The sequence below is a fragment of the Scyliorhinus canicula genome, chromosome 14, assembly GCF_902713615.1.
Source record: "Scyliorhinus canicula chromosome 14, sScyCan1.1, whole genome shotgun sequence".
Lineage (NCBI taxonomy): Eukaryota > Metazoa > Chordata > Chondrichthyes > Carcharhiniformes > Scyliorhinidae > Scyliorhinus > Scyliorhinus canicula.
In genome coordinates this window covers 145,989,805-146,002,558 of record NC_052159.1, presented here as the reverse complement: position 1 = coordinate 146,002,558, position 12,754 = coordinate 145,989,805, and the positions used below count along the sequence as shown (strand labels likewise).

Sequence of the window (12,754 nt, the reverse complement as noted above, 5' to 3'; positions counted from 1 at the left end):
GCTGAGATCAGCCAACTCTGAAAAGATCAGACATCTTGCCGTTTGGGGATTCCTTGCTTTAGTTATGGAGACAGTACATTGCACTGTTGTTATTTAATTATAATCTGAGGGGCAAGAGCGGTAAGCTACCGCGGGAGATATGTTTAAATGAATACTTTTGGTTAATTTGAAGATGGAAAATTGTTAAGTCTGTCGAATTCTCTTCTTCACTGTTTACTCTCGATGCAATAGCATGCCTCTACCCCTTGGGGCACTCTTTGCCTTGAATGAATTTGGATTTCTGTTGCTATGGGCGGAAGAAAGACTTTGATTCTGAATGCATCACAGCGAGTGTTACACGGGGCAAGGTGATGAAAGCTTACAGACAAAAGAAGCTTTTCTCTTCCTGTCTATTTTTTTTCATGCTACTTAAACCTAATCAACTCTGACTGGGCTCTATAATTCCACACATCTAACGCCATCCGTCTTCTACCTTTCCACATAAATAGAACAAAAACAGAAATGATTGTTTGCAATTGTATCTTACAATTATTTTTTTAAAAAAAGAAACTTTACTGCCAGGAGACCATCTGTACAGTCTTCTAAACATTAATATTGCATAATTACCGAGCAGAACGTTCTAACACTAACTTTCCAACCCCTGCACTGTGTGCAGAATATTAAATAAAGATACTAGTCATCGAAAGTACCAACTGATGCAATTATTAAGGGAAGACTATCATTTGATTAACCTGGGACAGCACCTTTTTGGGAAGATGATGAAGTTAGACCTTCTTTGAAAATTTGAGGCTGATTTAAAGTCTCAATCTTCTTCAATGCTTATAGAATCATAGAATTTTTGGTGCAGAAGGAGGCCGTTCAGCCCATCGAGTGTGCACCGGCCCTTGGAAAGAGCACCCTACCCAAGCCCACACCTCCACCCCATTCCCGCAACCCAGCAGCCCCACCCAACCTTTTTGGACACGAAGGGCAATTTATCATGGCCAATCCACCTAACCTGCACATCTTTGGGTTGTGGGAGGAAACTGGAGCACCCGGAGGAAACCCACGCAGACACGGGGAGAATGTGCAGACTCCGCACAGACAGTGACCCAAGCCGGGAATCGAGCCTGGGACCCTGGAGTTGTGAATCAACTATGCTAACCACTGTGCCGCCCACGCTTGATAGTGTTTAGTTATTATAAACAATAGCTGAACCTTGAAAATAGCAATTAGGGTTTCAATATACAACACTTTTCATGTATTCTTTAAAAACTATCATTCAGTTAGATCACGGCTGATTTGTGTCCATTCTCTATTCATCTTGGGTCTGTAAACCTACCTGATAAAAATCTATCAATCTCAGCTTTGGAATTTTCAATTGACCCTCAAGCCTCAGTAGCTTTTTAGAGTAATTGAGGTGCAGATTTGTACTGCCCTTTGCTCGGAGAGGGGCTTCCCATCATCACTTCAGTTCCTAAGGGTCTCAGAGGGCCTCACTTAAAGACCTGGGTGCGGGATTCTCCATCTTGCGACGACCACAAAGCCGTGTTAGGCAAATGAATTATCTTCCAAAAAACCATATGGTGAGAAATGGAGTTGGTGGGTAAGTGATAGAACGGCGCAGCAACCAAAGCCTGCTGTGCCGGATTGCAAAGTGTGGATGGTGGATGGCAAGAAGACTTGTCCGACCTGGGAAAGCAGTGTAACAAAAGGCAACCAAAGCCAACAATAGGTTACAACAGCCATTGCACCTGGAGACATGTAAGCATCTGCTAAAGAAAATGGCAATGAATATGCTACGGTACAACTTCCCAATAGCGCCAGACGGATGGTCCAAGTATACATACTGCAAAGTGATGTCTATCAATCATTTTGTCTATTTATTGCAGCTCTTTTGTTGCTTATTATGCATGGCCATACTATACAAGACAGATATCAAAGGTTTAACTTCCCAAAGAAACCCACTATAGATGGGCACGTAGAGAGACCACATTGCGATTCCATGCTAAACTTACAGGAAATCACGAGAGGTGCTTTCTCACTCTTTGGTGTCTCATAACAAAACCATTTAAGGGCGAGTTGGAAGTTTGCATTCAGTGTGAATTGAATCAAGGCTGTAGTGAAATAGATCCCATCCAGTGTCTCGAAACTTGCACATTTTTCATCCTGGCAGGTCCAGCTCTCCTCCCGAGAAAATCCATTTCCCCCCACGTAAAACATCCTCAGAAATTCAAAATGATGGACCTAGTTTAATCTGTTTTCACGTGGCAGGTTTTACAGCATTTTTTTTTTTTGATTTAAGTGATACCTGGCCGAGGGCAAGGAGGGCCTGCACACAAATGTGATCAAAGCCAACATTTTATTGAACAAAGGCAATAGAATTTTTAAAAAACAGGAATGATTGTATGTTGGCGTTAAAGCCATAGTGGTCTTCCGGATTCATTCCACCAGACTGAACATTGGAGGCACCAATCTAATCGCCTTTATCCATGAACTGCACAGAGCAGCGTGCCTTTTCTCGACGGGAATAGTCACAGTTTGGTTCAATACTTCTTCTGCTTGGGGACTTAAGCCAAACTCTGATACATTGTGTAGTTTCTTTTTATACAACCTTTCATATTAACATCGCTATTTTCAGAGCTTGGGTTACTTCCTCTTTCCAGATGCTCTCGACGTGAGGTGATAGTTTCCAATTTGATGCCCACTTTCCCCCATGGATTATTTCCCTGTCCTTCCTTTAAGAAACCTAAGAGCCTTTGCAGAGATTAGCGAGGTGGAGCACCCCGCCTTTCAGTTGTCTGGTGGTTCTTCAGGGTTTTGGGAACAACCTTGGGACGAGGGAATGTTTGGACTGTGCCTCTTTCTCTGTGCGGTTTTGGAGATTGCTTCGCAGAAATCATGGTGAGTTCATCCCCAGGAGAGCTAACAGTATGAAGTGATGACAATGATCATCTGCAAAGGTATCATTGCAGGAAAAATCTGGATTTTAAAAAGTCGTCTGCCAACATGTATCATGAAGTCTGTATTCGATTTGAAAAGTTTTTGAAAAATAATTTTGAGAATGCAGTCGTTGGAGGACTCTGAAGATTAGGGATAATGGTGCGATTTCTATATGAAGCTATGCTTGTGAATCCGTGCTTCATTACATGGGTTCAATATCTTTATGTAATGAATGCCGCTCAATATATAAGCCAGAATTTTATGTTCAACCCTCCTGGCGAGTTCTGGGAGCGTAAGATTGCAAGGATGAGATTCCCTCTGGCATCCTGACTTGGAGGGGAAGCCAGCCCTTGCCCCAATTGAAGGCCTTAGGTGGCCACTTAAGGGCTTTTTCCCATCCAGCCTCAATTTTTAGGCTGGCAGAAGGATGATAGATATGTGGAGGAATTAGTTTTGATCTTGGGTGGGAAGGGGCTAAGGGCACCTGTATCAGAAATCCACTTTTAACTGGGGGCACCCTCTCCTTAAGTGATCTCCAGACCTCCCCCCCCCCCCCCCCGAGTCACTGATCATCCCGCCTCGTAACTCTCCAGGCCCTCCCTACCCCACACTCTTGACCCCATGTCCCTTACCTTTCCTCAGATTCCTGGCACTGAGTTTCAGGCGACGAGCTGCTGTGCCTGTTGTGGCCAATACAGTGTTGCTCCTGGAAGGACCGGAGGGCTGCCAGCCATCCTGATTGGCCGGCAGCTCTCCGAGGTAGGCCTTCCTCCTGGTGACGGGCGGGAGTCCTTGCTTTCCGCCAATGAAAGCTCGCTGGAGTGTGAAATGGTATCGGGCCTGCTGGAGTCGACAGGGATGCGTTTCCCATCGACTCATCGGACAGTAGGGGCTTGAAAATGCTGGCCTCATAGAATCAGCACGCCAGCATCAAAGGCATTCGCTAAATGGGTCTCCTCTTTTCTCACCATATGCTTCTTTTTAAGATTCTGACATCTCTTTTAAACTCTTCCTTATTCCTCGGAGTAATATGTTGATATTTGTGGCTACTTCCACTTGGATATTATAGAATCCTGATGCCCGTAGCTCTGTAATGGGATGCTCCATAAAAGACCTGCTGTATTTCTTTTAGTTTCCCTTTCAAACTTTTGTCTTGCTTCCTTGTAAAGCACGAGAAAATCAAAAACTGAAACGGCCCATTTCCAGTCAGAAAGTTTGCAAATAGGTGTCATTTTATCTAGCTTTGTCCATGGACCTGGGTAACCATTGTCTGTTCATGGCCACGTGTAACTGCAGGTGACATTTTTAGGCACCAGCAATGAATATAAATTACTTTAATACTTATCGCACAAATCAAGTTATCTAAATTATTGTTTGCTACCTGATCAATCCCACCAGGCAGTGCCAACCTGGCAATGCCAACCTGTGCCGTGGGGCTGTGATAGGGGGCAGTGACCTCCAGGGAGTCACATGTTGAGGGGGAACACTGTGTTCCTGTTTTGGGTGTTTGGTGGGGGGAGCATTGAAAATATTGAGGGAGCAACTTGCAGGCACCGAGGGGGGGGGTGGAGTTGGCAGTGAGGGGGGGGGGGGGATATGCCAGCGATGATTGTGCGGGGGTCGGGGAGATGCTGGCGATGCCTCCATGGTGGGTGTGGGGGCTGGAAGGAGGAGTTGATCTTCACCTCTGATCAGGGTGCCCTTTAAAGATGGCGCCCTGATTTCTGTGAAGTCTGCCTCGCCGGCTCTATCAGGCCCCCCTCCACCAAAATGATGATTGGAACTCCAGCCACTATTTTTGTTTTTACTCAGTCTCAAGATCTGGAGTGAAAACTAGTCTGTGTAGCTGGAGAGCTGCAGGCTGGTTTTCAGTCTGAGTCCGACACTGTCAATAACTATGCTGAGATTCTACCCACTATTTCTAATTTTATGAATGAAACACTGATCGATGCGAGCAATCACAGAAGAGTTCATCATCAGAGCACATCTCTGACGAACTTTGCAAATGTGCAACCCCAGCCATTCCTTCTGCAAAACACCATGGGGTGGGAGGGTCCTTCTGGTCTTATGTGTATTTTTTTTGCAACTTGAACTGGCCTGGAACATTTTAGTTTCAAAGCAGCAAAGTGAAAGGGTGAATGGTGCAAAGCAATTGACGGAGATTGACTGATTATGCGGGGAAATCAGGCGATGCTGTGCGGGGAGATTGGTTGCCATGAAACTTCGTCCTTCTTCGCAAGGGTAAAGGTTCTACCTCAGTCATGCCATTTGGCAGGTAGTAAGCATAAGGAAATACTTACCTATTGGGGATGGGGGACGGGAAGTTCAGGGTTGCAAATTAGATGCCCTGAAGAAGAGTCATACGGACTCGAAAGGTTTCTCTCTCCACAGATGCTGCCAGACCTGCTGAGTTTATCCAGCATTTTCTTTCCTTGTTTCAGATTTCCAGCTTTCTTCGTTTACAAAAATTATGCACCTCCCTTTGCGTAAATCAACAGTCTAACTGCCCAGCTAGAGAATGGTGCATGCATGCAGGAAATCTATAGCGGTAAAGGAAGCAATGTAATAGGATAGGGGATGAATGTGAATTTGTATGTACTTGCATCAGGTAAAGCATGTACAAAGCTCTGATGTTGCTTTATTCAATGCTCAGATGCCTTCACCTGAAAGGGTGTCAGAAAGCCTGCTGGCTTCTGATCTCAATTTCCAATTGGATCAGTATAGTAATTAAAGGTCTAATTGTGCCCAGTAGCTCTCTTGTTTAAGTGCTCTTACCTTTCATTTGACTCCGCCCATCCTCCAACATTGGGAGCACAATGGAGTTGAGGTTCCTCTGCGACCTCATGGCAGTGTAGACCACAGGAAGAGACTGTACAACCACTGGAATGCGATGCACGTGACTCAGTTTGCTGGACTGAAAGTTCATAGGATTTGAAGGTGGCACCGGGTGGATTATGTGCAAGTACTGCTGGCCCCCGACAGTCGGTGAAGATGCCACAATAGAGCCCGACGCTAATATCGTTGACATTCCTGATGATGAAGACACTGAGGTTATCACAGTCGGGGATGAAGTCAATCGAGGAGAGCAAGAGGACATTGAAGAGACTGAGATTGTGGACATTGAGCTGGGTGAGGACTGTGACGATGATACTGCTGTCGGTGAGGTCCGGGCTTTGTTAATGGACAAGTCCACTGGCTCAGTTTGTGTCTGATATTGATCATTGGATAACAAGTCCTCTGGAGGCTCTGCTTTCACATTGTTAAGCAAAATAGGAACAGCTTCCATATCCGAAAAATTAGGGTCTCGTGGTGACTGTTAAAAAAAAAACAGAAATAACAATCACTTAAGTATTTTCATACAAAAGGTGCAGAAATAAGCATCAGTTAACATAAAATTGCAAAGGAGTCTTTCTGATGGTCAAATGAATTTGAGGAAACTTGATAAATAACTTGATTACAGCTGCATTGTTTAAAATATTTGAATTGCCACATTAAAAAAAAAACTTGACTTTTCAGTTTGAAACATCTTTAAACTGGAATGTTAATAAAGCTAATAAAATCTCCAGCATTCTGATAGAACGCAGATGCAAGTTACGACTGCAGTTTGTAAAAGTGTTGAAATGTACAGTTAAGTTATTAAAATAAGTTAACTTAGGTTTTGGGAATGTCCTCCCTTTCTATTACGTCAGTCATTCTCTCCCACATATTTGTGCTACTTGTGATAGCTCGTGATGTTTATTGCACCCCCCCCCCCCCCTTAAATAAGGAAAAAAATAAATTGAAGTAAAAGTTCTTTGGTTGTTAATGGTTGAGGGCCATTTGTGCAATTGGCCAATGCATACCCATGCTTTTGGAACAGCCAAATGTCAAAAACAAGAATGGCAAAACACTCGATGCTTACTTGCAATCAGTGCCCCGGAACTAAAGTTAGGTTTATAAATTATTTTGAGGGAGACGTGGATGTCAGGACTTTTGTTCTCCATCCCTAATTGCCCTCTAGAAGGCGGTGGTGAGATCCTTTCTTGAACCGCTGCAGTCCATGTGGTGTTGGGTACAAACACAATACTGCTAGGAAGGGAGTTTCAGGGACCCCAAATTTGTTCACAGTATATTTGCTGAGTGAAGTGTTCATTACCAACAGGGCTTCACTAGGTAATTAGGGATCGATCCATGGTTGAATATCTGTCCCTCTTAATCAAATGCTCCCATCACCAGGTATCCATCATCTGACCTGTACTAACAAAAATGTACTTGGATGAAACTACTGCATGACGGGTTACTTCTCCAGCTGAATATATGTATACGGGAGAGTTTTGGCATTCCGCTGCAAGAGCCTGGGGAACAAATATTGAAAAAAGATGTTCATGTGCAGAATGCGTACTGTGCCTTTAATTAGATCTTCCTAAGTTTTTTTTAAAATAATTTTTATTGGAATTTTTTACAGAAAATATAAAAATATAACAACAAGTATAGCAACAAGCAGTAATATGCAACTAACAGCCCCATAACACCCACAATTCCCCCCATACCGTAACATCACTTGTATCACACTCCCCCACCCCCACCCCCAACAAGAGAACTTAACCATAAATTAAAATTTAATAAATCAAATTTAAATAAAATAAGCAAACATAATCAACGTTCCCCCCCCCCCCACCCACCCACCCCCCCCCCCCCCCCCCCCCCCGGGTTGCTGCTGCTACTGTCCCAGTACCCTATCATTGAGCCAGAAAGTCGAGGAAAGGTTGCCACCGTTTAAAGAACCCTTGCACCGATCCTCTCAGGGCGAATTTAACCTTCTCAAGCTTAATGAAGCCCGCCATGTCATTGATCCAGGTCTCCACGCTTGGGGGCCTCGCGTCCTTCCACTGTAGCAAAATCCTTCGCCGGGCTACTAGGGACGCAAAGGCCAGCACACCGGCCTCTTTCGCCTCCTGCACTCCCGGCTCTACCCCAACCCCAAAGATCGCGAGTCCCCATCCTGGCTTGACACTGGATCCCACCACCCTTGACACCGTCCTCGCCACCCCCTTCCAGAACTCCTCCAATGCCGGGCATGCCTAGAACATATGGGCATGGTTCGCTGGACTCCCCGAGCACCTGACACACCTATCTTCACCCCCAAAGAACCTACTCATCCTCGTCCCAATCTTGTGGGCCCTATGCAGCACCTTGAATTGGATGAGGCTAAGCCGCGCACACGAGGAGGAAGAATTTACCCTCTCCAGGGCATCAGCCCATGTCCCGTCTTCGATCTGTTCCCCCAGCTCCCCCTCCCACTTCGTTTTCAGCTCCTTTACTGACGCCTCTTCCACCTCCTGCATAAGCTTGTAGATATTGGATATCTTCCCCTCCCCGACCCAGACCCCTGAGAGCACCCTGTCACTCACCCCCCTCGCGGGGAGCGCAGGGAATCCCTCCACCTGCCGTCTAGCAAATGCCTTTACCTGCAGATATCTAAACATGTTTCCCGGCGGGAGCCCAAATTTCTCCTCCAACTCCCCCAGGCTCGCAAACCTTCCGTCAATAAACAGGTCCCTCAGCTGTCTAATGCCCGCTCTATACCATCCCCGAAATCCCCCATCCATGTTCCCCGGGACAAACCTGTGGTTCCCCCTTAACGGAGCCTCCATCGAGCCCCCCACTTCTCCCCTATGTCGCCTCCACTGCCCCCAAATCTTGAGGGTAGCCGCCACCACCGGACTCGTGGTATACCTCGTGGGAGGGAGCGGCCACGGCGCCGTTACCAGGGTCCCCAGGCTTGTATCCCCACAGGACGCTCTCTCCATCCGTTTCCATGCTGCCCCCTCCCCCTCCATCACCCACTTACGCACCATCGACACGTTGGCCGCCCAGTAGTACCCCGAGAGGTTAGGCAATGCCAGCCCCCCCCCATCTCTACTCCACTCCAAGAAGACCCTCTTCACCCTCGGGGTGCCATGCGCCCAACCAATCCCATGATGCTGCTGGTCACCCTTTTAAAAAAGGCCCTAGGGATAAAGATGGGCAAGCACTGGAAGAGGAACAAGAACCTCGGCAGAACCGCCATTTTGACGGATTGCACTCTGCCCGCCAGCGATAGCGGCACCATGTCCCACCTTTTAAATTCCTCCTCCATCTGTTCCACTAGTCTGGTGAAGTTAAGCTTATGAAGAGCCCCCCAACTCCTGGCCACCTGCACCCCCAGGTACCTGAAACTCTTCACTGCCCTCCTGAAGGGGAGCCTCCCAATTCCCTCCTCCTGATCTCCCGGGTGCACTACAAATACCTCACTCTTTCCTAAGTTCAGCTTATAGCCTGATCTTCCTAAGTTTATGTTTGAGTTTTAAATTGAGTTTGCCTGGTCGCTAATGCTTTTTGATAAATCGCAAAGAGAAAAATCCAAACGGTACCACTCTCGAACATCATTTTCTCATTTGTACGTCGTTACCTATTGGCATATGAAACTGCAACATTTAACTGTAAAAGGGAGAGAAGGCCCTGAAATCGAAATAAAACTAGAAAATGATGGAAAGACTCAGCAGGTCTGGCAGCATCTGTGGAGAGAGGCACAAAGTTAACGTTTCAAGTCCCTCTGACTCTTCTTCAGAGCCCTGAAATCAAATGTGGGATACTTGTACATGACCACAATGCATTGTGGGATATGTGGGGGCGGGGGAGCGGGATCAGGCTATTGTCTTGGATGATCAGCCATGATCATAACGAATGGCGGAGCAGACTCGAAGGGCTGAATGGTCTCTACCTGCTCCTATTTTCTGTGCTTCCATCTGACATCCCTGTCTCTGTTATTTTGGCGGAGGTGAATCAATGTTATCCCCAGATAACGGAAAGAGGAATTTCAAACAAATGAAAATTCTAGGGCGGGACTGTCCATTGTGAGTCCACCCCACTACCACTGCTAGCGAAGGTGGAGAAATTGGCACGCTGTTTGTTGGCAGGGGGGGGGAAACTCTACTCCCGCTGCTTGTCAGTGGATTTTCTCAATTAAACCACCCCATGCTCCCGGGAACCCATGGGTGGGGGTATGCTGCCGGCGGGAGTGGGGAATCTCGCCATCAGCGAACGGCCGGAGAATCCCTTACAGAGTGTTATGTATCTAGCAATACATTCTTGATGGTTCTGCATCACGTGATGCATTGTGATGTCAGCAGTGTGTTTGCGTGGGCTTTGGGCAGATCACCCCCTTGTATGGGCAACACCCTTAATAAACCTCTCATCGTGTTTTACAATAATCCAGAGTGTGGGCACCTCCAGACATTTTCCCTGTGCGGCAGCAAAGAAATATAACACAGAGCAAAGCGATTCCACAACTAACAGATCAGGTCTAAGCTCTGCAGTCCTGCCACATGCAGTAAATAATTTAAAAGCTCACTGGAAGTGGAGGGTTCACACATATTTCCATCCTCAATGATGGAGGAGCCCAGCGCATCAGTGCAAAGGACAAGGTTGAAGCGTTCGCAACAATCTTCAGCCAGAAGTGCCGAGTGAATGATCCACCTTAGCCTCCTCGTGAGGTTCCCCCAACATCACAGATGCCAATCTTCTGCCAATTCGATTCACTCTACATTATGTCAAGCAATGGTTGAAGGCACTGGTTACGAGAAAAGGCAATAGGCCTTAATAACATCCCAGTAATAGTACTGAATATCTGTGCTCCAGAACCAGTCAGGGCCCGAGCCAAGCTGTTCCAGTCCAGCTACAACACTGGTATCTACTCAACAATATGGAAATCTGCTCAAGTATGTCCTTTACACAAAAGGCATCACAAGCCCAAACATTGATGGACAAGAGAGCTGAACTCAAGAGGTGAGCTGGATAGATTTCAGGCTTGGTCTGAAATGTGGCAAGTAACATTCGCTGCACACAACTGCTAGACAATGTCCATCTGCAACAAGACAGGATCCAACCACTTCCCATTGACATTCAATGGCATTATCAACACGGAATCCCGCACTATCAACATCCAGGGGGGAAGGGCAGCACGGTGGCACAGTGGGTAGCACTGCTGCCTAACGGCGCCGAGGTCCCAGGTTCGATCCTGGCTCTGGGTCACTGTCCGTGTGGAGTTTGCACGTTCTCCCCGTGTTTGCGTGGGTTTCGACACCACAACCCAAAGATGTGCAAGGTAGGTGGATTGGCCACGCTAAATTGCCCCTTAATTGGAAAACAATGAAAATAAAAAAATGAAATGAAAATCACTTATTGTCACGAGTAGGCTTCAATGAAGTTACTGTGAAAAGCCCCTAGTCGCCACATTCCGGCACCTGCTCGGGGAGGCTTGTACGGGAATTGAACTGTGCTGCTAGCCTGCCTTGGTCTGCTTTCAAAGCCAGTGATTTAGCCCAGTGTGCTAAACCAACCAAGATTTAGGTATTCTAAATTTATTTGAAAAAAAAATGTCCAGGGGGCTACCGTTGTCCAGAAATTAAACTGAACCATTCAATTGAATGTTTCAATACAATCATGACTGATCTTAGACGTCAACTCCGCTTTCTCATCCTTTGCCTGTATCCCTCGATTCCCTGAGAGATTGAAAATCTGTCTCTCTCAGCCTTAAACACAGTCTGTAACTCTTTGGGTGGAGAATTCCAAAGATTCACAACGCTTTGTGTGAAGTAATTTCTCCTCATTCCAGTCCTAAATGATCGTCCCCTTATCCCGAGACTGTGCCCCAATGTTCTAGATTCCCTGATCAGCCGAAACAATCTCTGTGTTTACCCTGACGAACCTCTTCAGAATCCTAAATGCTTCAAAAGCATGTGACCCCTTTATTCCTCCTGTCCAAAATGTACTGATATGTCCTCGGCATTTTTTTTCCTCAACATTCTCTCGTGGCTTCTGCCCTTTACCTGTTCTCTATTTACGAGTTGTTGTTTGGAATCAATCAGGCATGTAGTGATGAAGGATTTTAATTTACAAACTGATGGATTAAATGCTCACTGTTTGATGTGCAATGAAAGTTTGAGTCGTAAGCTGTTAGATGTTCAGGTCACGGACAATGTGGATTTATAGGCCGGTTGGACCCACAAATTCAGAAACTTTTACTTCAAGAGATGTCAGGAAGAAGGGAATCTTTCTCGGAGAGGATGGAGGAGGAGATAGTGAGAGAAAGAAGGGATAGCTTTTCACGACTAGAGAAGAAGAATAGATCAGAAATTGACCAGAATAGAAAAAGAACAGATTTAGTTGAGAAAAGTAGAAATTCAATGAGTTGAGGGAAAAAGCGTTAAAAAAAATACGGAGAGAGAGAATCCCCAGTCAAAGCCATACTGGATTGGGGAAGTACGGTGGCGCAGTGGTAGCACTGCAGTCTCACGGCGCCGAGGTCCCAGGTTCAATCCCAGCCCTGGGTCACTGTCTATGTGGAGTTTGCACATTAGAAGAACATAGAACAGTACAGCACAGAACAGGCCCTTTGGCCCTCAATGTTGTGCCAAACAATGATCACCCCACTTAAACCCACGTAACCCGTATACCCATAACCCAACAATCCCCCCATTAACCTTACACTACGGGCAATTTAGCATGGCCAATCCACCTAACCTGCACATCTTTGGACTGTGGGAGGAAACCGGAGCACCCGGAGGAAACCCACGCGCACACGGGGAGGACGTGCAGACTCCACACAGACAGTGACCCAGCCGGGAATCGAACCTGGGACCCTGGAGCTGTGAAGCATTGATGCTAACCACCATGCTACCGTGAGGCCCCATGTTTGAGTGGGTTTCGCCCCCACAACCCAAAGATGTGCAGGGTAGGTGGATTGGCCACGTTAAATTGCCCCTTAATTGGAAAAAATGAATTGGGTACTCAAAATTTATTTTAAAAAAGC

At 46.3% G+C, this 12,754-nt stretch overlaps 1 protein-coding gene across 5 annotated transcripts in view; it reads right to left on the bottom strand.

The window, feature by feature from the left end:
* The window catches only part of LOC119977810 (Krueppel-like factor 12), a 283,688-nt gene that overhangs the window by 96,536 nt on the left and 174,398 nt on the right, over window positions 1-12,754 (bottom strand). For all 5 annotated transcript variants that reach the window (XM_038819035.1, XM_038819036.1, XM_038819037.1 and 2 more), the window contains one exon: window positions 5,698-6,235. In XM_038819035.1, coding sequence (XP_038674963.1) covers window positions 5,698-6,235 — 538 coding nt within the window. The remainder of the gene's footprint in view (window positions 1-5,697; window positions 6,236-12,754) is intronic.